The 25,432-nt window shown below is 42.0% G+C and overlaps 1 protein-coding gene across 1 annotated transcript; it reads right to left on the minus strand.

Annotated features, from left to right (window-relative positions):
• Positions 1–5,250: 5,250 nt before the first annotated feature.
• LOC100708946 (coiled-coil domain-containing protein 22) lies at positions 5,251–25,031 on the minus strand (the record flags this gene model as incomplete). The annotated part of the gene is made up of 10 exons (XM_019356190.2): positions 24,557–25,031; positions 24,144–24,321; positions 18,782–18,914; positions 15,675–15,781; positions 15,319–15,403; positions 14,723–14,892; positions 13,305–13,520; positions 11,996–12,166; positions 7,194–7,218; positions 5,251–5,275 (listed from the first exon to the last, which is right to left on the minus strand). Coding segments are annotated over exons 1-10 (1,160 nt in total), but the record flags the coding sequence as incomplete, so codon positions are not given.
• Between the last annotated feature and the right edge of the window lie 401 nt (positions 25,032–25,432).

A 25,432-nucleotide genomic window follows, 5' to 3' on the forward strand; every position in this document is an offset into this window, starting at 1 on the left:
ATCCATGATTGACCACCGCGTTAGCAATCGCCTGCCCGGCCTCATATGTCTCGTTGGCGGCATGTCCTTTCTGTCACACCGGTGGATAGCTGCCCTCTGTTGTAGCTCCACCACCAAACAACTCAGTTATTTTTCCACATCGACCAGCATCATCAGCCCATATAAACGAAAATAAGTCCAGCTAAGACACAGACCCTTGCCGAGCGATCGGGCGATTAAACAAATTTTAGCCACCTCACTATCAGCCAAGCCTGGGTGGTTTTTCACGAAGGGTCGCTAGCCGCGCTAGCTAGCTAAGCTAGCGGCGCTAGCTAGCTAGCCAGCCGGCTATCAGCAACACGTAAGAGAACTGTTGCTAAATAAACTACACCTAAACTCGGTTTATATCTGACCCAAATAGAGTGCAGGTCATAACTTCTTACCTGAAATTCAGTTCACCTCACGCTCCTGCCTTCGCTTTCCCTGATCCATGATTGACCACCGCGTTAGCAATCGCCTGCCCGGCCTCATATGTCTCGTTGGCGGCATGTCCTTTCTGTCACACACCGGTGGATAGCTGCCCTCTGTTGTAGCTCCACCACCAAACAACTCAGTTATTTTTTCCACATCGACCAGCATCATCGGCCCATATAAACGAAAAATAAGTCCAGCTAAGACACAGACCCTTGCCGAGCGATCGGGCGATTAAACAAATTTTAGCCACCTCACTATCAGCCAAGCCTGGGTGGTTTTTCACGAAGGGTCGCTAGCCGCGCTAGCTAGCTAAGCTAGCGGCGCTAGCTAACTAGCCAGCCGGCTATCAGCAACACGTAAGAGAACTGTTGCTAAATAAACTACACCTAAACTCGGTTTATATCTGACCCAAATAGAGTGCAGGTCATAACTTCTTACCTGAAATTCAGTTCACCTCACGCTCCTGCCTTCGCTTTCCCTGATCCACGATTGACCTCCGCGTTAGCAAACACCGGACGATCGGCGGTAGCCTCACCGCCTTGTATGTCTCGTTCGCGGCATGTCCTTTCTGTCACACACCGGTGGATAGCTGCCCTCTGTTATAGCTCCACCACCAAACAACTCAGTTATTTTTTCCACATCGACCAGCATCATCGGCCCATATAAACGAAAAATAAGTCCAGCTAAGACACAGACCCTTGCCGAGCGATCAGGCGATTAAATAAATTTTAGCCACCTCACTATCAGCCAAGCCTGGGTGGTTTTTCACGAAGGGGCGCTAGCTAGCTAAGTTAGCGGCGCTAGCTAGCTAGCCGGCTATCAGCAACACTTAGGAGAATTGTCGCTAATATGGGATGTCTTGATAAAACGAGCAGATATTTGAAGTTTACACACCTACATTCTCGCCTGAAAATATCTTAAAAGTGTATTTTGTGACCTAGAAACACGAATAAAAGACATATAAAACGAAGTGGTGTCCGCCATTGTTTAACTCGGAAGAGGGGTGCTATGAATTATGGGATATGGAGTTTTGTAACAAGCATACAGATTTTCAGCCGTACTACTCCCGGTATACCACTAGAGAGAGCCAACCCACCACAAATAAAGTCTGTTTCTATGGAAATTGGCCTAAATTTGCACTAAAATCTAAATATTTCAAAAACTATAAAAGTCATAAACACCAAAAGTGTATACCATACTAGTCCAGCTCCAGCCGCACAAAATGATCTAACATATGTAACCCTATTTTCAAAACTGTTTGGCAGAGAAGCGCGGGAAAATTTTCACTAAAATATTAATATTTAAAAAACTATAATAGTTATAAACACCAAAGTCATAGCACACCATTCCTGATCCAGCCGCACAAAATGAGGTAACATATATGAAGCTTGTCTCAAAACTGCGGGGCGAGTTTCGCTGCAAAATTTCAGGCGGAAACTGAAGAATAATAATAATAATAATAAATCCGACGAATAGTAATATGTGTGCCTCTTGTCATAGGCACACATAATAATAATAATGAGAATAAGAATAAGAATAAGAATAATAAATCCGACGAATAGTAATATGTGTGCCTCTTGGCATAGGCACACATAATAATAAATCCGAGGAATAGTAATATGTGTGCCTCTTGGCATAGGCACACATAATAAATCCGAGGAATAGTAATATGTGTGCCTCTTGGCATAGGCACACATAATAATAAATCCGAGGAATAGTAATATGTGTGCCTCTTGGCATAGGCACACATAATAATGATAATAATAACGAGGAATAGTAATATGTGTGCCTCTTGGCATAGGCACACATAATAATAATAATAAGAAGAAGAATAATAAATCCGAGGAATAGTAATATGTGTGCCTCTTGGCATAGGCACACATAATAATAATAATAATAATAATAATAATAATAATAATAAGAAGAAGAAGAAGAAGAAGAAGAAACGGAGCAGATACAATAGGGCCTTCGCACTCTCAGTGCTCGGGCCCTAATAAGAAACGGAGCAGATACAATAGGGCCTTCGCACTCTCGGTGCTCGGGCCCTAATTAAAGCTGCAAGCAGCATTATGAGGGCCCTCGCACCCGGGCGCGTCGAGCCAAGCCCAACACCTAAAAGCAGCATGTCCGATCTGATGTCACATTGATGGAATTCATGCATTTAACCACCAGCTAAAATTTCATCTCATTCAACCAATATTATAGTCATCCCACTAGGTGGCGCTCTAACCTTTATTGAAAAATGGCATAACAAACATTTCCGAGGTCGAGTCTCATCACGCTTGCGACCTTTGGGAGAGATTGGACGTTGTGTTTTTGAGTGACAGCAGATTACTGCTTTTTGGCGAGCGATTGAAACGCCACGTGCCGCCATGACCACCCCGTTTCCCTGACCTTAAAAAGCTTCGCAATTTAACATCACAAAGGACTTTAGATTCCACGCAGTGGAGATCGTGTTAATCTGATGAACTCCGTTGGATGAGTTCGTCAAAGAACGGGGCCTGAAAAGAGGGGAAAATGGCGCCAAAATTACACATTAATTTTAAAATGGCTGACTTCCTGTTGGATTTGGGATATTGCTCCAAGAGACTTTTTTTGTACATCTTGAAATCTCCTATAAGCTTACCAGGTTTCAGACTTTTAGATAAAACACAGAGCAGGGGCTGTTGTTTTGAAATTTTGTAGGGGGGCGCTGCAGAGCCATTTTGCGCTATTCAATGAAAATGGTAAAGTAACAAGAAAGCGCTCATCACATTGGAGGTGTGCGCCAAATTTCAAGACACTTTCAACTTTCCAAGCCCCTCAAAAGTCACTTAATTTTTCATGGTGAACAGCGTTGCCACAAGGGTGCGCCGTTCAGTTTAAAGTTACAATTTTCTCACTGAAGCATCACGAGGGACTGATGGTGATATTCACCGCTTTTGAAGTGGCCACGATGAACCTGTGAAAATCAGTACAACAAAATGAAAGACATGACATTTCCTATTGCCAGTAGGTGGCGCTCTACGTATTCCTGACAATGGGCACATCAATCTGTTCAGGGCGGGTCTGACATCATGCCTGTAAAGTCTGGTTCTGATCAGACTGGATTTCATTGAGTTATACTAATCTGTTTCTTCATGGCGAGACATCAAAGTTCGCCATGCTGCAGGGGTCACACCCTTTTGTGAAAACTCACAGTTTTCTCTGTAACCCAAGACCAACTCCTTAAGGCTTTCCTGGAGAAATTTCAGGCTGCAGATGTGACCCATCATAATACTGTACCCCAAAGTGTAAAACATGACATTTCCTGTTCCCACTAGGTGGCGCTGTCCCTGGTGTCAAATATGGCAGTTGAAATATGTTCAGGGGTGGAGCCTTATCATATGTGTGCTCTTTGGTCCAGATGGGACAATGTATGACAGAATGAGAGGCAATAAGATTTTCATGGCGAGTCATCGAAATTCGCCATGGCGCCACGGCCTCACCGTATCCTGAAAACTCAAAAGCTCCGCAATTTAACATGGCCCAGGTGTGTAGTTGACACTGACCAAATATGAAGCTTGTACGATGAAATTCCAATGAGGAGTTCGCAAAAGTTCGAGGCATGGAAATGGCAAAATTAGAGCCAAAATGTCACCTTCACTTCCAAATGGCGGACTTCCTGTTGGGTTTGCATCAATGGGCCCACAGACTTTTTTGTTCGCCTTGGCATGATACACATGTGTGCCAAATTTCATACATGTAGCTCAAACCATGTGTTCGTAGGGCTGCATTTAACAAGGCATAGGTGGCGCTCTAGAGCCATTTCCCAATGCTCATATGTAAAACCATTAAAATACAAAATTTTTCACCAGACCTGGCATGTGTGCAAAATTTCATGAGTTTTTGAGCATGTTAAAGCCCTCAAAAAGGCAATTCATTTCAATGAAAAATAATAATAATAATAATAATTAAAGCTGCAAGCAGCGTTATGAGGGCCCTCGCACCCCCGGCACGTCGGGCCACGCCCAACACCTACAACCAGCACGTCCGATCTGATGTCACATTGATGGAATTCATGCCTAGAACCACCAGCTAACGATTCATCTCATTCAATCATTATTATAGTCGTCCCACTAGGTGGCGCTCTAACCATTACTGACAAATGGGATAACAAACATTTCCGACCTTGAGTCTCATCATGCCTGCGAACTTTGGGAGAGATTGGACATTGTGTTTTTGAGTGACAGCAGATTACTGCTTTTTGGCGAGGGATTGAAACTCCACGTGCCGCCATGGCCACCCCGTTTCCCTGAACGTAAAAAGCTTCGCAATTTAACATCACAAAGGTCTTTAGATTCCACACACAGGAGATCGGGTTAATCTGATGAAATCCCTTGGAGGAGTTCGTCAAAGTATGAGGCCTGAAAAGAGGCGAAAAAGTGGCTAAAATTACACCTTAATTTTAAAATGGCTGACTTCCTGTTGGATTTGGGATATTGCTCCAAGAGACTTTTTTGTACATCTTGATATCCTCCATAAGCTTACCAGGTTTCAGACTTATAAATAAAACACAGAGCAGGGGCTGATGTTTTGAAATTTTGTAGGGGCGCTGTGGAGCCATTTTGCACTATTCAAGGAAAATGATCACATAACAACAAAGCCCTCATCACATTGGAGGTTTGGGCCAAATTCCAAGACTTTTTAAAATTTCCAAGCCCCTCAAAAGCCACTTCGTCTTTCATGGTGAACCGCCTTGCCACCAGGGTGCGCCGTTCAGTTTGAAGTCACAATTTTCGCACAGAAGCATCATGAAGGACTGATGGTGATACTCACCGCTTTTGAGGTGGCCACGATGAACCTGTGAAAATCAGTACAACAAAGTGAAAGACATGACATTTCCTGGTGCCACTAGGTGGCGCTCTACGTATTCCTGACAATGGGCATATCAATCTGTTAAGGGCGGGCCTGACATCATCCCTGTAAAATCTGGTACTGATCAGATTGGATTTCATTGAGTTACACTAATTTGTTTCTTCATGGCGAGACATCAATGTTCGCCATGCTGCTGGGGTCACACCCTTCAGCGAAAACTCACAGTTTTCTCTGTAACCCAAGACCAACTCCTTAAGGCTTTCCTGGAGAAATTTGAGGCTGCAGATGTCACCCATTACAATACTGTACCCCAAAGTGTAAAACATGACATTTCCTGTTCCCACTAGGTGGCGCTGTACCTGATGTCAAATATGGCAGTTGAAATATGTTCAGGGGTGGAGCCTTATCATATGTGTCCACTTTGGTCAAGGTCGGACAATGTATGACAGAACGAGAGTCAATAAGATTTTCATGGCGAGTCATCGAAATTCGCCGTGGCACCACGGCCTCACCGTATCCCGAAAACTCAAAAGCTCCGCAATTTAACATGGCCCAGGTGTGTAGTTGACACGGACCAAATATGAAGCCTGTACGATGAAATTCCAATGAGGAGTTCGCAAAAGTTCGAGGCATGGAAATGGCAAAATTAGAGCCAAAATGTCACCTTCACTTCCAAATGGCGGACTTCCTGTTGGGTTTGCGTCAATGGTCCCACTGACTTTTTTGTTCATCTTGGCATGATACACATGTGTGCCAAATTTCATACATGTAGCTAAAACGATGTGTTCGTAGGGCTGCATTTAACAAGGCATAGGTGGCGCTACAGAGCCATTTCCCAGTGCTCATATGTAAAACCATTAAAATACAAAATTTTTCACCAGACCTGGCATGTGTGCAAAATTCCAAGAGTTTTCGAACATGTTGAAGCCCTCAAAAAGGCCCTTCTTTTGCCTGAATAATAATAATAATAATAATAATAAGAAACAGAGCAGATACAATAGGGCCTTCGCACAGTCAGTGCTCGGGCCCTAATAATAATTAAAGCTGCAAGCAGCGATATGAGGGCCCTCGCACCCCCGGCACGTCGAGCCAAGCCCAACACCTAAAACCAGCGCTTCCGATCTGATGTCACAGTGATGGAATTCATGCATTTAACCACCAGCTAAAATTTCATCTCATTCAACCATTATTATAGTCGTCCCACTAGGTGGCGCTCTAACCATTACTGACAAATGGCATAACAAACATTTCCGAGCTCGAGTCTCATCACGCCTGCGACCTTTGGGAGAGATTGGACATTGTGTTTTTGAGCGACAGCAGGTTACTGCTTTTTGGCGAGTGATTGAAACTTCACGTGCCGCCATGACCACCCCGTTTCCCTGAACGTAAAAAGCTTCGCAATTTAACATCACAAAGGTCTTTAGATTCCACACACAGGAGATCGCGTAAATCTAATGAAATCCCTTGGAGGAGTTCGTCAAAGTATGAGGCCTGAAAAGAGGGGAAAATGTCGCCAAATTTACACATTAATTTTAAAATGGCTGACTTCCTGTTGGATTTGGGATATTGCTCCAAGAGACTTTTTTGTACATCTTGATATCTCCAAGAAGCTCGCCAGGTTTCAAACTCATACATAAAACACAGAGCAGGGGCTGTTGTTTTGAAATTTTGTAGGGGGCGCTGTGGAGCCATTTTGCGCTGTTCAAGGAAAATGAACATATAAAAAGAAATCCCTCATCACATTAGAGGTGTGCGCCAAATTTCAAGACTTTTTAAACTTTTCAAGTCCCTCAAAATCCACTTCATCTTTCATGGTGAACTGCGTTGCCACCAGGGTGCGCCGTTCAGTTTATAGTCACAATTTTCTCACTGAAGCATCAAGAGGGACTGATGGTGATATTCACCGCTTTTGAGGTGGCCACGATGAACCTGTGAAAATCAGTACAACAAAATGAAAGACATGACATTTCCTGGTGCCACTAGGTGGCGCTCTACGTATTCCTGACAATGGGCATATCAATCTGTTCAGGGCGGGTCTGACATCATCCCTGTAAAATCTGGTACTGATCAGATTGGATTTCATTGAGTTACACTAATTTGTTTCTTCATGGCGAGACCTCAATGTTCGCCATGCTGCTGGGGTCACACCCTTCAGCGAAAACTCACAGTTTTCTCTGTAACCCAAGACCAACTCCTTAAGGCTTTCCTGGAGAAATTTGAGGCTGCAATTGTTACCCATTACAATACTGTACCCCAAAGTGTAAAACATGACATTTCCTGTTCCCACTAGGTGGCGCTGTCCCTGATGTCAAATATGGCAGTTGAAATATGTTCAGGGGTGGAGCCTTATCATATGTGTCCACTTTGGTCAAGGTCGGACAATGTATGACAGAACGAGAGGCAATAAGATTTTCATGGCGAGTCATCGAAATTCGCCGTGGCGCCACGGCCTCACCGTAACCCGAAAACTCAAAAGCTCCGCAATTTAACATGGCCCAGGTGTGTAGTTGACACTGACCAAATATGAAGCTTGCACGATGAAATTCCAATGAGGAGTTCGCAAAAGTTCGAGGCATGGAAATGGCAAAATTAGAGCCAAAATGTCACCTTCACTTCCAAATGGCGGACTTCCTGTTGGGTTTAGGACATGGCCATAATAGACTTTTATGTGCGTCTCCGCACGTTAGATATGTGTTCCGAGTTTTATACATGTAGGTCATACCCATCTCGGGGGCTCGCGTTTCTCATTTTTCTAGGTGGCGCTACTGAGCCAATTTTCCCTGGACATGTCTACGGACATTAAAATACGTAAATTTTCACCAGACCTGACGCGTCTGCAAAATTTCATGAGTTTTCGAGCATGTTTAGGCCCTCAAAAGGCCGATTCATTTGCCGAAATAATAATAATAATAATAATAATAATAATAATAATAATAATAATAATAAGAAACAGAGCAGATACAATAGGGCCTTCGCACTTTTGTGCTCGGGCCCTAATAATAATAATAATAAACAGAGCAGATACAATAGGGCCTTCGCACTCTCGGTGCTCGGGCCCTAATTAAAGCTGCAAGCAGCGATATGAGGGCCCTCGCACCCCAGCACGTCGAGCCAAGCCCAACACCTAAAACCAGCGCTTCCAATCTGATGTCACATTGATGGAATTCATGCATTTAACCACCAGCTAACATTTCATCTCATTCAACCAATATTATAGTCATCCCACTAGGTGGCGTTCTAACCATTAATGACAAATGGCATAACAAACATTTCCGAGCTCGAGTCTCATCACGCTTGCGAACTTTGGGAGAGATTGGACATTGTGTTTTTGAGTGACAGCAGATTACTGCTTTTTGGCGAGTGATTGAAACTCCACGTGCCGACACGACCACCCCGTTTCCCTGAACGTAAAAAGCTTTGCAATTTAACATCACAAAGGTCTTTAGATTCCACACACTGGAGATTGGGTCAATATGGTGAAATCCCTTGGAGGAGTTCGTCAAAGTATGAGGCCTGAAAAGAAGGGGAAAATGTCGCCAAAATTACACATTAATTTTAAAATGGCTGACTTCCTGTAGGATTTGTGATATTGCTCCAAGAGACTTTTTCGTACATCTTGATATCTCCTATAAGTTTACCAGGTTTCAGACTCATACATAAAACACAGAGCAGGGGCTGATGTTTTGAAATTTTGTAGGGGGCGCTGTGGAGCCATTTTGCGCTGTTCGACGAAAATGGTCACATAACAAGAAAGCCCTCATCACATTGGAGGTGTACGCCAAGTTTCAAGACTTCTTAAACTTTCCAAGCCCTTCAAAATCCACTTCATCTCTCATGGTGAACTGCGTTGCCACAAGGGTGCGCCGTTCAGTTTAAAGTTAAAATTTTCTCACTGAAGCATCATGAGGGACAGATGGTGATATTCACCGCTTTTGAGTTGACCACGATGAACCTGTGAAACTCAGTACAACAAAGTGTAAGCAATGACATTTCCTGTTGCCACTAGGTGGCGCTCTGCATATTCCTGACAATGGGCACATCAATCTGTTCAGGGCGGGTATGTTATCATGCTTATAAAGTCTGGTACTGATCAGACTGGATTTCATTGAGTTATACTAATTTGTTTCTTCATGGCGAGACATCAAAGTTCGCCATGCTGCTGGGGTCACACCCTTTCGCGAAAACTCAGTTTTCACTGTAACCCAAGACCAACTCCTTAAAGCTTTCCTGGAGAAACTTCAGGCTGCAGATGTCACCGATCACAATACTGTACCCCAAAGTGTAAAACATGACATTTCCTGCTTCCACTAGGTGGCGCTCTCCCTGATGTCAAATATGGCAGTTGAAATATGTTCAGGGGTGGAGCCTTATCATATGTGTGCTCTTTGGTCCAGGTCGGACCATGTATGACAGAATGAGAGGCAATACGATTTTCATGGCGAGTCATCGAAATTCGCCGTGGCGCCACGGGCTCACCGTATCCCGAAAACTCAAAAGCTCCGCAATTTAACATGGCCCAGGTGTGTAGTTGACACTGACCAAATATGAAGCTTATACGATCAAATCCCAAGGAGGAGTTCGAAAAAGTTCGAGGCATGGAAATGGCAAAATTAGAGCCAAAATGTCACCTTCACTTCCAAATGGCGGACTTCCTGTTGGGTTTGCGTCAATGGGCCCACAGACTTTTTTTGTTCGTCTTGGCATGATACACGTGTGCCAGATTTCATACATGTAGCTCAAACGATGTGTTCGTAGGGCTGCATTTAACAAGGCATAGGTGGCGCTCTAGAGCCATTTCCCAGTGCTCATAAGTAAAACCAATAAAATACAAAATTTTTCACCAGACCTGGCATGTGTGCAAAATTTCAAGAGTTTTTGAGCATGTTAAAGCCCTCAAAAAGGCCCTTGTTTTGCCTGAATAATAATAATAAGAAGAAGAAACGGAGCAGATACAATAGGGCCTTCGCACTCTCGGTGCTCGGGCCCTAATAATAATAATAATAAACGGAGCAGATACAATAGGGCCTTCGCACTCTCGGTGCTCGGGCCCTAATAATAATAATAATAAACGGAGCAGATACAATAGGGCCTTCGCACTTTTGTGCTCGGGCCCTAATAATAATGAACGGAGCAGACACAATAGGGCCTTCGCACTCTCGGTGCTCGGGCCCTAATAAGAAACGGAGCAGATACAATAGGGCCTTCGCACTCTCGGTGCTCGGGCCCTAATAATAATAATAATAATAATAATAATAATAATGATAATAAACGGAGCAGATACAATAGGGCCTTCGCATTCTCAGTGCTCGGGCCCTGATAAATAAAAACGCTTAAATGTCTAAGTGGGTACTACATAATTCAAAATAAAGGGTGAGAAACGAGCTCTTCGGAGCAACTCTTTAAAAGTCACTTATAGGTTTTGCTTTCTGTCCCTCGTTCCTCTAATTCAGCTCTCGTTCCCTATGAAGATGCACCTTTGCCTTTCACCAAATGTTTTCCATCATTAGTAGCAATACTTTAGTGAAAAAATGAAGTAAGATATGAAAGATACATTTGTGACAGGAACAATTCAATCAACTTAGTCAATAATGACTTCACCATTACTGATAAGTAGGAAAAACTGCTATACACTCCAGTTTCCTCTCAGAAGAAAGAGACTAGAGTAAATGACATCTTTGCAGTGTATTCAGTAGGGATGGGTACCGGTGTCCGAACCAGACCGAAAAGCAGCGCACATTTCGGTGCTTTATTTCGGTGCTTTTTTTTTCCTGAGCCAATTCTAGCCAATCATTTTACGTTTCCGAGGATAGTAGGCGGGGCCAGGTACGTACGTTCTTTTAGAGCAGAGCTACAGATTAAAAATGCCCAAGGCGAAGCGATCAAAAGTCTGGCTGTACTTCACAGCAAAAGATGCAAACTCAGCAGCCTGCAACAAGTGCTTTAAGCTGATACTGTGATACTGTCAAAGGAGGTAACACCTCAAATCTGATGAAACACCTTGCGATGCATAGCGTTTTTTTAAAAGCCGAGAAATGCGCCGTGTTTGATAGCTTGCTGCGAGACCTCACACCGTGCACATCTACTGAGAGTCCTGGCCCCTAGCCCTGTCAGCGTAGCAGAAATGATGACGGATGATGATGGCGGCAGCAGCCGTTCTCCTCTGCGTGAGTAGCTTCATGTTGTTCGTGTGTAATTAACGTTGAGTTAACCACATTATTACATTAATGCATGTAAGGTGAACTAGCAAACACCGTCGTAGTTACATGCGGCTGTCTTCTTGTTTGATGGCAGATACTCCCTTCACCTTGGCCAAAAAGGCTAAAATGACCAAAAAAAAAAGTGGAAAACAGTTAAACATGAGAGGTTTTTGGACAAAGTTTGTGTTTTTTCCATTGTTTAAGCACTGCTTCCAGCCAAGAGTGATACCATATATGCCCTATAGCTGCAGAAAAGGCTAACATTGTTATCTTTTTACAAAAAAACAGCTGAACATGTGAGGTTTTTGGACCAATTTTGTGTTCTCCATTCTTTAAGCACCGGTTTGAGCACCGTTTCAAAAGTACCGGTTTGGCACCGGTATCGGATAAAACCTAAACGATACCCATCCCTAGTATTCAGTTCTTATTTATGAATGAAAACGGAGAAAGAAAAAAAAAGTAACTATTGACTGCCATCAGTCCATGAGGTTCATCTTAGGTGAGCTTACCTGAGCGTTGGTAACAGTCATGTGCTTCATGTCTGCTGCTAGATGGTCAACCTCACTGCAAAGCTGCTGGAATTGCTGCTGGAGGTAAGCCAACTCCTCCTGCTGACCCAGCTGTACATCCCCCTCTGACTGATGATTAGTCGGGATGGTTTTTGCTACTGGAGGCACTTCCTGTAGAACACACACACACACACACACACACACTTAAACATGCTTTAAGGGGGAAGTAGGTTACACCCTGGATAGGTTGCCCGTGCTAACACAGAGACAAACAACATCTACTGACACCTATGGGCAATTTAAAATCTCCAGTTAATTAATTAACAACTGCTAATTAACAAAAACATGCAGTTGGTGCATGTCTTTAGAAAAAACTGGAGTACCTGGAGACACGGGGAGAACATATAAACTCTACAGAGCAAAGGCCAAGTCTATTTGTCGTCACAACGCGTACTTTCACAGAACAATCTTTGCATTAAAACTTGCTGTTTGAATCCATCTCTGTAAACATACAGAGTCACAGACAGGATCCATCAGGAAGCTGCTCAACTCGGGAGCTATTAGAGCTACAGTGAAAAACTTTCTTGTTATAAGAAACAAAAGCAATTCCAAAGAGTTTTCAGGCACTTAGTTTGCAGCATTACTGAAATAAAATTTAATTTCAATGTTTGCCCAGACATGACAGCTGGATGTATTAAATCACCAGCCAAGTCAATTTGCCCTCATTTGTCCCAACATAAAATATAAAACTGCTACAGAATTTGGACTGAACTCGTTTGAAGCATTGCAAACTTGCCATGTTTCTTGGTTATTGTATGTTGTTTGGCGTAAGCACAGACGTGTCTTTACTGAGCCCAAAGTGGTGACGTGTAAAGCCAAGTTTATTGTTATCTGTATCTAATTTAATAGTAGAAAACAAGGCTGTGTGGTAGAAGTAAACCACACAATGTTTCAACTTTACACTTTCTTTTTTTCAGTGAAATTTCTTACACAGGCTGAAGGATGTGATATAGGCTCTGTGAGACCTGAGAGATACATTCAGGACCAAACTTACAGATTCAAAGACAGGATGTGTTAAATGCCCCACAATAAAAGAATTCAAACCGTCAAGCAGGTCGTTTTAGGTTTGCTGAGGTGGTAAAACTTCAATCAGAATGCATTCATTTGTTGGACAAAGTGTAAATTAGGCTAAAAATTTACACTGTCCTAAGTGTAAATTAGGCTAAAAAAAACGTTTTCACTGGGTAAGACTTTTGTGAGGATCAAACTGTATGTATGCAGTTGTTTTAAACAATGCTGAGCTCTCTACCTGTGTGAAGTTGAACTTCTGTGTGTGGGTGAAGTGTGTGCCCTTGGTCAGGATGTGGCCGGGTTGGACGGAGCCTTTGAAGGCCTGCAGGAGCTCACACAGGTCAGAGGTGGAGCGAGAAACACCAAAGGCACTATGAGAAGAGGGCAGGGCAGCAGAACGCAGTTGGTCCTCGATCCGTTTATGCAACCGGGTGAATTTCCGTAAGCAATATTCCTGTTACACAACATCCAATAAACATGTTCATACAGAGGTGTACAAGGAGTTAACACTTTAAAATTTGGTGCATTTAGACAGAGCATACTCAACAGGGGTTTAAGTTAACACTGTATCGACTACCGGTAGTGTGACTCAAAAGTTTAGAAATCTGTGATAAACCTTCATAGTTTCATTGAAAAAGGTAAAATTTCATATATTCTATACACATCGATTCCCTGTGAAATGGAAAGTTTCAAGCCTGTTTTGTCTTTGATAATTATGAGTTAAAACTCTTGTTTTGTGTTTTAGTACATTACTGTTCAAACAATACAACTACCATGTATTTCTCAGGTCAGTGAACACAATCGTGGGGACAACACCAGACTTGTCAGTAGAGACAGACGATAAACTTCAACACCTTCCACAAGGAAGTCACAGAGAGCTTGTGTTAAAGAGGCTGGCTGCACTGTGTCAAAGCATGGAAATGGAAAGTTGACATTAAAGGAAAAATTTGGTAGGAAAAGTTGAAAAACTTTATAATCTTCATAAAGAGTGGACGGAGAATCCATCAGTCCACCAAGCACAGAACATCACTCCTGAACCAGAGACCACATCACAAACGTGTACAAAGGAGAACAAAAACTAGACTGTTGTCCAGTGGTCTAAAGCTTTCTTCTCAGATGAAATATAAATGAAATACAAGGTATTTCAAGTACAGTGATACTGCTACTACTACTATTACTACTGCCTTCTTATCTGCTGCTTTTCAAATGGTTTGGTGTCCACGTTATCATTGTGCTTGATCAAGCAAGCTAACTCACCTGACTTTAACCCACACAGATGAGGCTGTGATTAAAGTCACCTGGATTTCAATAACATCTCAGCAGCGCCAGAAATTGATCACCTCCAGCTAATGTGCACACTTCATTGAGCAGCCACAGCTGAGGACCGAGTGTATAACTGAACGTCATTTTTAGAAATCTGACATTACTTACTGGCTCACTACAAGCCAATAACGAAACAAAAAGGGCATGAATATTTTTACATGTTGATACAATATATCAAAGTTTACCTTTTTGATTTAAATTACAAAAAATTTAACTTTTGGACATTTTTTAGTACTAGTAACATTAGGTTAATAGAATGCAAGTAACTTGTTAGAAAACAGAAAAAAATGTCTAAAATTCAAACAGGACTGTAATGTAAGTGTGAATATTTGCCTGTGGTGTGAAGCGGGACAACAGTCCCTGATTGTTCCACTCGCTGTCCCACTCCTGAGCAGCACTTATTTCAGCTGTGTGCTGCTCCAGTATGGACGCCACCACAGAAGCTTGACTGGAAATCTGGGCGGTGACAGGGGAGAGAACGTCCCGCTGGTAGTCCTTCACTTCTGCAAATACAGCACACCTTACATTTTATTCACACTTTCTCTTTTGTGAAGACTTTTCTCAAGTGTTTAATCTACAAACTCATAATTTGTAGAAAAAAAGAACACACTGTGTAAAGGGTAAATGGAGGTGTTCTTATATAGTGCTTTTCTACTCTGTCTGAGCACTCAAAGCGCTTTATACAACTAATTCATTCACCCAATCACACCCATTCACACAAGCACTTCTAAGCTTCAGTGCTAAGTACCTAACATTCATACACATTCACACTCCGATGGATGCATTGGGGAGCAACATGGGGTTAGTATCTTGCCCAAGGATATTTGGCATGCCGACTGGAGCAGAACCAACGACCTTCTGGTTAGTGGCTGATCTGCTCTGCCACCTGAGCTACAGCCACACAGTGTGTGTGTGTACAGTAGGAGTACCTTTTGTGTGCTTCTTGCTTGAGCCTTTAGTGCAGTTTGTTAGGCTGAGAGGCTGGACGTGGAAGCTGTGCATGACTCCTTGTCTCTATACATGGAAAATAAAACATTTTAAAAAAAAACCTGATCTTTACCTGGCTGTCTGTTAATTCAGGAAAAATACCTATGTTTAGCTCCACTTTATTATTATTTATGAGAATATTATTTCATAGTTTATACATTGTACTGATGCCATGAAGACATAAAAAAAATGTAATTTAAGAGTCTCACTCACTGCCAGTCATAATTATACACATACATTGAAAAACAAAATTAAAGCTATAGCATATAACAAACAGCAGAATGGGGCATTAGTTAACCTGTGTTTCACAGTTTAGTGGCAGTCTGCATTTTGGAGGCAGCCAAGGTACAGCGAGATGGGCTTTGATCGCAGCAGCTATGGTTCTCTGGAGTACCACTGATTTCCCTAAAGGAAGACAAAACCAAAGCTTTGGGTGACTTAAATGCATCGTCCTTGATGAAAAATGCCCCGGTCATGTCCACATCATCATCACATCACTTTTTTAAACAATCCACAGCAGATAGATGTCTCGTCTTCTACAGCTGTGGTTCCCAAAGTGTGAGCCAGGGCCCTTGTTGGGCCACAAAGTTACTACAGGTGGGTCGCAGAAATTCACTTTAAAATGACTCACTAGTATGTACAATTATGTATCTATACAAATTAACTGGCATTAAAAAAGTGAAATAAAACTGGTAATAGGAGGTAGGTAGTTTATGATTTTACTCATTACTCTAAATTTACTCCTCGTGTTGAATTTTGCCCCGATCCACCTGCCAATCTTCCTTCTCGTCTCACATGAAAAAGACAAGTTTACAAGATTAAACTCCTCCACTTGGGCTGTAACCTGTCCCTATCCCGGAGTGGGAAGGGCACCCTTTCCCAGCTAGGTTCTAATTCTCATTACTGCCACTTCACACTCAGCTGTGGACAACTCCAGTACGAGCTTATCTGCAAAAAGCAGAAATGTGATTCTGAGTGGAAGTCTTCTGCCACTTGGCTACGCCTAAAAATTCTGTCCATAAAATTATTATAAACAAATCCCTGGCAGAGCGCAACACCCACTGAGAACAACTCCAACTTATGGCTCACAGTGTAGACCAAGCTCTTACAACAGTTGTACCGGGACCAAATGGCCTGTAACAACATGCCAAATACCCCTCGGAGCATATCCCAGGGGGATGTGGTCCCAGGTCCACAAAACAGGTAGACTGGTTAGATAAACTCCAAAACACATCCTCGAATATCGTCCATTTCCCCAGTAACCTTCTCTAATCGAGGGAACAGCAAACACTGTTTCTACAGTCAGACTTTGTCCTCATTTCTTCACTAGAGGTGCATGGTTCACCCTTACATCATCATCACCGCTTTCTCTGCTTCACTTAACGTAAACACTAAGGTAAATGTGTCTTCTGTTATAGTGCAATAGAGGCAGGGTAGCATGCAGATAGTATGGCAAATGTATGGGGACTCCACAAGACTGTTGGTTACAAACGATTCTGATTTGCTAACATTCACACAGTGGAAAGAACAAAACAGGCTGGTGTGCACGTCTCATAAATCCAGTGGTAATTTTGCAAATATTAGTAAATGAGGCCCAATGAGAACAGTATGTTAACTGTAATCATAAAAATCACAACAGGTACTTTTCATTTAATACTCTCAGTACAACATTTCCAAATAATGTATCCAACAGGCCTCCCTTTCAAGATGTTTCTGCTCTACATTAGGACAACTCTTCAAAAACCCAACGAGTTCTCATTCTTAACATTCATTTCGATGTATCACTATGGGATGCACCTCACTGTGTGTATTCCGCAGAAGTATTTGTCTCATTCCGCTAATCCTGATTGGCTGGTGATTGCGACGACCATGTTGGATAGAGCCACCAACCCTAAACAGCCGTTATTCAAAAACCTCTTCTCGCTTCGGGGCATATCTCAGCCTTCTTAGGCTTGCTAGCTTAGCAGTCCACAGAGTGTTAGCTATTTAGCTATTTCCTGTCACCGGGCGCAAGCTACCTTTGCTCATCTCTCCTGAACCCAAAACTTCCCCATGGATCGGGCGTCATACCACTTACCCTCCAGTAAGGTGGTCCTATAGCACCTGTATATACATATATATGTAAATGATTTTTTTTTTTTAAAACCAAAAATGTTGTTACAGGCATGTAACAATTGCATGGGAATTGATAAGAATTTGACGATTCCGATTCCATTATCAATATCACTTATCAATAACTTATCAATTAACAAATCAAAGATGTAAAACCAGCACAAAGACACTTCAAAGTAGATGATTCTACTGTAGAAACACGAACAGGTAGAAATGGAGACTGCACTCTGACTGCTCATCAAAAGCCGAAGTTTTGTTGCCGCTATTTTTCTCCTCTGAAACACAGACTGAAATCAGTTGACTGTAAGAACCAATGTTGCAAGAACCAATAAGTGGGATTGATAGGCAGGCATATTAACAATTCCAAGGAATTGGACTACTGGGAATCTGTTTTTGTAGAGAACTAGTTCTCAACTCCCATCCCTAGTCCTCACAGGATAGCCACTACAAATGTGGTTTATAGATATAACAGCAAGAAAAATACTGGTGGCAGCCAGCAATACCCCTCAGCCTTCTAGACGATGCACCTATGGTATCAATTTGAAACTCCTACGTTACTTAGTTCTCAAGTTATCGCATCCACAAGATTTTCAGAAAACTTGACCTCTGACCCCTGACCTTGAGGTGGAGGTCACTGAGCTTCATACTTGTCAAAGTTGTATATTCTAGCTTTTAGTAGATGCACCCATGGTATCAATTTGAAACTCCTACATTGCTTCAATCTCAAGTTATCACAAACTGGGTTGTCTCTGTCAGCCACCTGTGTGCCTGCCCGGCAGGATGACAACATTCAACAACTTGGCTGAATTGGCAAATCACTTCTGTTGTGGCTTCCAGAGAAATGTAGAATTAATTTGAAAATGTTATTAATAATTTATAAAGCCTTTTATGGCCTTGCCCCTGTTCATATAGCCTGTAGTGCCAAGACCTTATTCTATCAGTTCTCTTTTCAGCCATTTGATCAGGGCCTCATGCTTTTAAGGCGGTTAACACAGCAACAGCCTTTGTCTGTCCATCAGGTTGTCTGGGTCAGTGGGTTGTTTTAATGTCTGCTGAATGTCAGAGACATTTTCTACTGGAGTGTCTCAAAAAGATTTGCACTGACAGAAAAAAATTCACAAAATAAGACCTTTAAATTTACCTGTATCTCATAATACCCTGATTAAATCTTGTCACTCATTAACATTAAAGGCTAAAGTAAAACAATAACTACTAGACAATATAGGAACTTGTCTTTATCTCCAAGATTATATGAAACTGTGTGGATGCCAGAGATAAACTGTTTCGGTGTACCTGTCGGCTGGTCTGAAGTCTCAGCACTTTCTCTGGGCAGCTTCTCCACCAGAAACATGAGCAGGGAGCGGATCTCCGGTTCACTGCTGTACAGAAAGGTCTGGTACCCTATCTCTCCTTTGTATCCAATATCCTGAAAAATAAGAATTTACTTTGAGACAACAGGAAGCTCTCAAATGGCTCATTTTGTACTTTTCTAATAATACACAATTTTTGCTTTTATATCTTCTGTGAACATTATTTGCTTCATCACTCACTGAATTTCTCAGTTGTCATTAACAATTTAGAAATTTCACCTGATGAGAAAGATAAGCCAAAGCTCCAGTACAGGCTATAACTTGTTAAGCTGTGCTCAATACATCATTTGAAGCCTATATTAAATTTAAAATAGTACAAAGACACTACAGGCAGCAGCCAGCAGTACCCCTCAGCCTCCGAGTAGATTCACCTGTGGTACACTTTTAAGATCTTATGTCAACTCATACTCAAGTTATCACATTCACAAGATTTTCAGAAACCTTGACCTCTGACCTTGTCCTTGAGGTCGAGGTCACTCAAATTCAAACTCATCTGAGATTTTTAGTAGATACACTGATGGTATCTACGATCGTGGGGCGATCGTGGCTCACTAGTTGGGAGTTCGCCTTGTAATCGGAAGGTTACTGGTTCGAGCCCCGGCTCGGACAGTCTCGGTCGTTGTGTCCTTGGGCAAGACACTTCACCCGTTGCCTACTGGTGGTGGTCAGAGGGCCCGGTGGCGCCAGTGTCCGGCAGCCTCGCCTCTGTCAGTGCACCCCAGGGTGGCTGTGGCTACAACGTAGCTTGCCATCACCTGTGTGTGAATGGGTGGATGTCTGGATATGTAAAGCGCTTTGGGGTCCTTAGGGACTAGAAAGCGCTATATAAATACAGGCCATTTACCATTTACCATTTTATCAATTTAAACTCAGACGGCACCTGATTCTCAAGTCATCGCATTGACAAACTTGGATATCCACGTCGCTCGCTCATCGGCCCAACAGGGTCACGACGATACCCATAAACATCAGTGTTTTACAGCTGAGGTCTAAAAATGTGAACATCTTCTTTCATCTTTTATTTGGTAAATATTTACATCGCATGTCCTTCCTGATGAAACACTTCCAAGGATTCACGTCTTCATTCATAATGTGTTAACTACCACAGGAGACACTGAGATACAAGCAACAAGGGAATTAAATTTGAGTAACTCAGCCAAAAATAAATAATGCACTCTTGACTGGGTGTAAAAGAGGATCCCAGGAAGGTCCAATCTTTCAAAAGTAAAGACAGAAACAGGTTCATCACTCAGAAAGAAATAATTTCACAATTTAAGAAAAACATTTATTGATATAAATTTTAGTAATGAGAAGAATCATTTTTGTATTATTTCATTCTTTATGAGAAGAATGAAAAATAGAAATATCTGTATACAACAGACAAGGTTGACAAAACCAAACTCAGTGGGTTTAAGTGAGAAAAGATCACGTAACTTGGAAACTGTAAATCATTTATTTTATTAAGGATCCATCCATGCAAGAAAAAACCTGATAAGATCCACATAGTAACTAATCAAAATTCTTTAAGGACAATCCTTTATGAAAGGGGAAGAGAAAGCACCGATCATCCGACCATTCACAAAAACATCAACAAAATAAGCATTTTTATTGTAATTCCTTTTTCATTTCCTGCCATAACTGCCTGATATATTTAAAATTTTTACCAACAGCCTGTTAAACTCACAGCTGAACATCATACAGCTGGGTTGTGGAGTTGTTGCTCCATGAAGAGCACAGACCGGCTCTATAATAATGACCTATATTAACTGATGTAAGTCAGTGTTGGGCAAGTTACTTTGAAATAGTAATTCAATTATAGTTACTAGTTACTTCTTCAAAAAAGTAACTGAGTTAGTAACTGAGTTACAATATTCTAAAAGTAATTAATTACTTGGAAAAGTAACTATTGCGTTACTTAAAAAAACAAAAACAAAAAACGTTTAACCCTCTGGCGTCCAGGGTATAATTGGCCATTTTTTTTACTACTCTTGATTTTCTCTCCACATTTTACCTTTAAAAACTATTTACTTTGCCTTGTTTGGTATCATTCTTTTTTAGCACAACCTCACATGTCTGAATTTACAGTTATGTTCTCATTTTGTCATACTGTACAACCAGAATTGATCTAAAATCAGACAAAAACCATAAAATCAGAGTAGAAAAAGTTATATTTTTACTGTAACAACCACAAACATGTTTAATGAATCATATTTCATAACTTCAAATGCAAATATTAATTGTCAATTTTAAAATCCTATGCACAAGTTTTGCAAACAAAGTTATTTGCATCCATTTACCTTTTACCCTTTTTTAAATAACCATTTCAAACTATTTAAAGAACAATCAGCTGTTCTTCAATAAGATGCCACAAATTATTTGTGCCACTCCAAAAAAATAATTTCTGTCCACTATAAAGGAGAACATCACAGCCTGATACCTGCAGGTCTGACAGCAGCAGGTGTATCACTCCTGTTTCTACCTGGAGACAGCAGTCGCCTCATTGTTCTGACACACAACACAAAACTATCCACAACACTACACACTAACTACACAAGACAACACATTAACTACACACTCCAAACACGCTAAACGTCACAAATCTCTCAAAACTCGCTCTCTCTCTTTTCCTGCTCTCTCCCTCTCTCTTTCTCTCTCTCTCTTTCTCTCTCTCTCTCTCTCTCCGTCACTCCTAAAACTTTTTTTTGTTTTGTTTTTTTGCTCATAAGCAGAGAGTGCTTGCTAGCGCTAACGTGGCGAAACTATTGAGGAGAAGGCCACATAAAACTCTGGTTTTACGTGGCCTATCAACACAATTTAAAAACTGGCACCTTGTTGCTTTGTCTTTAAGTGGTCATGTGATTGACTTACCACGACTACTTTATTCTTCCTCAGTCAAACAGCAGCACTCATGCGATTGTTTTGCCCCCTGAGCTCCAGGTGTTGTGCTAGACAGTGATCGTGATTACCGTCCGCGGGAGCGCGCAGCTGCTTAAAGCTGTAGCGTCCAGATTACTTACAGCTGCTTCCCTGCAACTGATATAAGATGCGGTAAGCTGAACACAGCTTCAACCGTCTGTTTGTTGAAAAATAGTAACGGACCGCGTTTCCTTGTTAGTAACTGTAACGCCGTTGTAACGATAGGAATAGTAATTAGTTAGATTACTCGTTACTGAAAAAAGTAACGCCGTTACTTGTAACGCCGTTATTCCCATCACTGATGTAAGTGTGCTCAAGCATGATCAGTGTTTATCAGTACTGCAGTCCTTAGGATTCATTCTATATCCTATGAGGCAAAGTGGGCCAAAATATTGCAGGGTGATCTACAAACAATGTCCTGTAGTTTATATACAAAAGGTGCAGCCAGTTCACTTCAGTAAAAACCAACATTCTGCCAGGAGCAGCGTGAAAAATCCAGAGGAGGGAGCGTGAGGGAGCCGCTGCAGGCCTGCTAACCAAAATAATTCAGTGTAAGCTCAGATTTCACACAAATGTTTTTCTCTGAAAACACTGCGTCAGCTCAGATAAAGGAAAATCAATATGCTTCCAATAGAAATCATTCCGCACTGAGCACAGGGTTCTGACGATTAGGACTCAGGTGTGGTGCAAGAGGACGAGATTGTCCCCTACAAACCTGACATCTATGTGGAACAGCTGGATTGTACCATATAAAGAAGAACCCAAAACTGTATTTACCGTCAGATCGCGAGCTGGCCCACTTATTGTGCCACATTTTGTTGTTACAGATTCAGCAGAGAGAAGCTGCTCAGTGTGTGCACAGTGCCGAAAAAAAGCTCATTTCAGTTAATTTCTGCTGTGTTTCATGAAAACAGCGTTATTGAATTGCAGTAAATGGGGCTCCCCTCTAAACTCTCAGCATGAGGAATGAGCGAACAGTTTTAGAACAGAGCCAAGGTTTTGGCACCGCGCTCACAGTTTTGAGCTGATCACATTCTCGTTCTGATAACATCTCCCCTCCTAAAAAAAAAAAAAACTAGCTCTGTAATTGGAGCCAGACTGGACACACTGGGGGAAGTGGTGGAAAGATGCACACTAACGATGTTAGAAGTCATCTTGAATAACTTTGATGACTCCCTCACTCACTCACAGCATCTTTACAGAACCAAAAACCCCATCAGTACTAGAAGATGACTCTTTGGCTACGTTCACACTGCAGGCGAAAGCGCATCAAATCCGATTTTTTTGACCCTATGTGACCCATATCCGATCATGGTATGACAGTGTGAACGGCACAAATCCGATATTTTCAAATCCGATCTGGGTCACTTTTGTATGTGGTACTGAATCCGATACATATCCGATGTTTTAGAAAGCGACTGCTGTTTGAACGGTCATGTCGCATTAAATCCGTCTTTTACATCACTGACACGAGACAGATGCCAATTATCAGCGCCGGAGAAGCGCCCGAGAAGACATCGTGAACGCTTCCTGGCCATCCAGTGTAGATGTCAGTGAAACTGTTGGGAAGACAACGTTGGAGAAATGTGAACATTTTATTTGTACTGTATAATCTGCAGATTCTGACAGAAATCTGCAGATTATCCTTTGAAGCACCGCTCCTCTAAAACAGCAATAAGGATCATTATTAGGTTATTTACATTATTATGTAAATAACAAAATAACTTAAAGCAAAAATTGGGAAACGTAAAGTCCGAAGTCTTTATATTAAGGGCCATCAGTCAAACAATATTGTTTGCTCTGGGTCTAAACAGAGCGCGTTGTGTGTGACGTCTTCTTTTGCGCATGCGGGCCGCTTTGAGCGTTGACACTAGAGCGCGTTTGCTGTCGCATTTTATTTGTAGTGTGAACAAGCAGACAAAAAAATCAGATTTGATCAAAAAATCGAAATTGAGCATTAAGACCTGCAGTGTGAACGTAGCCTTTCTCTGTTGTAAAACAAAGAGACACAGAAAATCATTGGGACCCAGAGCCATCAGACTTTTTAATTCTCATACAAACAGCAGGTAAGCTATGGCATTAAAACCATCAGGTTCAGGTGTTTTATTTACATTGAAGTGTTTTGGAAAAACTAGGTTGTCAGCTTTTTTCACATTCTTCTTTCCATGGTGAAAAGAGAAACAACATGTAGGTGATGTTCCTAATTGTAATTTCTCTACCAGTTAATGATTCCTGTTGTAAAGAACTAGTTGTGCGCAAACTCTGTAAGTAGACAACTGCTTACAGAGTTTGTGTCTGAACACTGCCAATTGTCTGATTGGATTCAGCCAGTGATAACAGGGGACAACAGTTCCATTCAGATATCTTACCTGACAGGCCTGTGCCAGGCTCATGCCCACTCTGAAGCGCGCAGACATGCCTGGAGGGAGAGAGGTGGCCAGCGTGCTGCTCAGACCAGGATCGATCACCCGAATACATCTGACCACCGCCTCTACTATCAGCTCACTGCTGAACTGTTTCACGCTGTTAATTTCTTCAGGCACTTCCCTGCGGGACACGAAGACAAAAATTCAACTCTTGGCTGCTACAAAGCTGTTCGCATCCACGCAAGCTTCAAATAACCCACATACAGCACGATCATATGACTGAGGCTGGTTCAACACAGGACTGAGCGGAAGACTTCCCATTAGCCTGTTAACATGTCAGCTCGGTAACTTATGCTTACTTTTAAGATCACAGTGCACAGCTTGGCATTTATGAAACCCCTGTTGTTGATACTTACGTCCCAACCTGTTTTAGGGCGTGAATCAGAATTTTATCAACTTCCTCCATGGCCGGAGCTTCTCTGAAAGAAGCTAAACTAGCTAACCAACAAGATAACAGCAAAGCATCCGGTGACAGTGAGGCGAAATATGAGCATCGACTTAGCTGGTATTAGTTAAAGCTAAAGTATTAGCATCATTTCCATGCATAGAACCGAGTTAAGGTACATTCCATCTTCTGCTAGCTTAAATAGAAACCAGTTACTTAGCACGACTGCCACTCCTTATATCGGCAAAACGCATTGTAATTATCCGCTGCGTTGGAGACCATTCGCTACAAAAGAGCTTCTTTTGTAGTTAGTTTTCTTCATTCCCTGTAAACTGAACCTGGCCGGGCTTTCTCTATCAAACTAAATAAATCTGACACTTCTGTGTCTCGTACAGTGTGGAAACGAACTAGCAAGCCAATCGAATAATGTGTGAACGCGGTGTTTCTGGGAGGTTGAGTTTTACTCTAGACTTACTGTCACCGAGAATGAATGGGGGGAAAAACTCGCCAAAATACAGTTCCCAGAATGCACCATAAAGACAGTCTCATGACTATCATAACGTTTTTTTCCGTCAACGTTATTTAAAAATATATTGTACAAAGCCGTGTCCCAAATCAGGGGCTGCAGCCTTCGAAGGACGCATTCAAAAGCCTCGAAGTGTAGCCCACAAATACGGCCTCCTTTTTCCTTCGTGGCCCATACCATCCCAAGATTCATAGCGCGGCGGTGGCGGTGGAATATTTTCTAAATAATGGCACACGGCTCAAGAGTAAATTTCTAAAATCGATTACTGGGTTTTGTCTAGTGATGGGCAAAGTGAGGCTTTGTAACATTGAAACATTCGAA

Source organism: Oreochromis niloticus, unplaced genomic scaffold, assembly GCF_001858045.2.
Source record: "Oreochromis niloticus isolate F11D_XX unplaced genomic scaffold, O_niloticus_UMD_NMBU tig00003178_pilon, whole genome shotgun sequence".
Lineage (NCBI taxonomy): Eukaryota > Metazoa > Chordata > Actinopteri > Cichliformes > Cichlidae > Oreochromis > Oreochromis niloticus.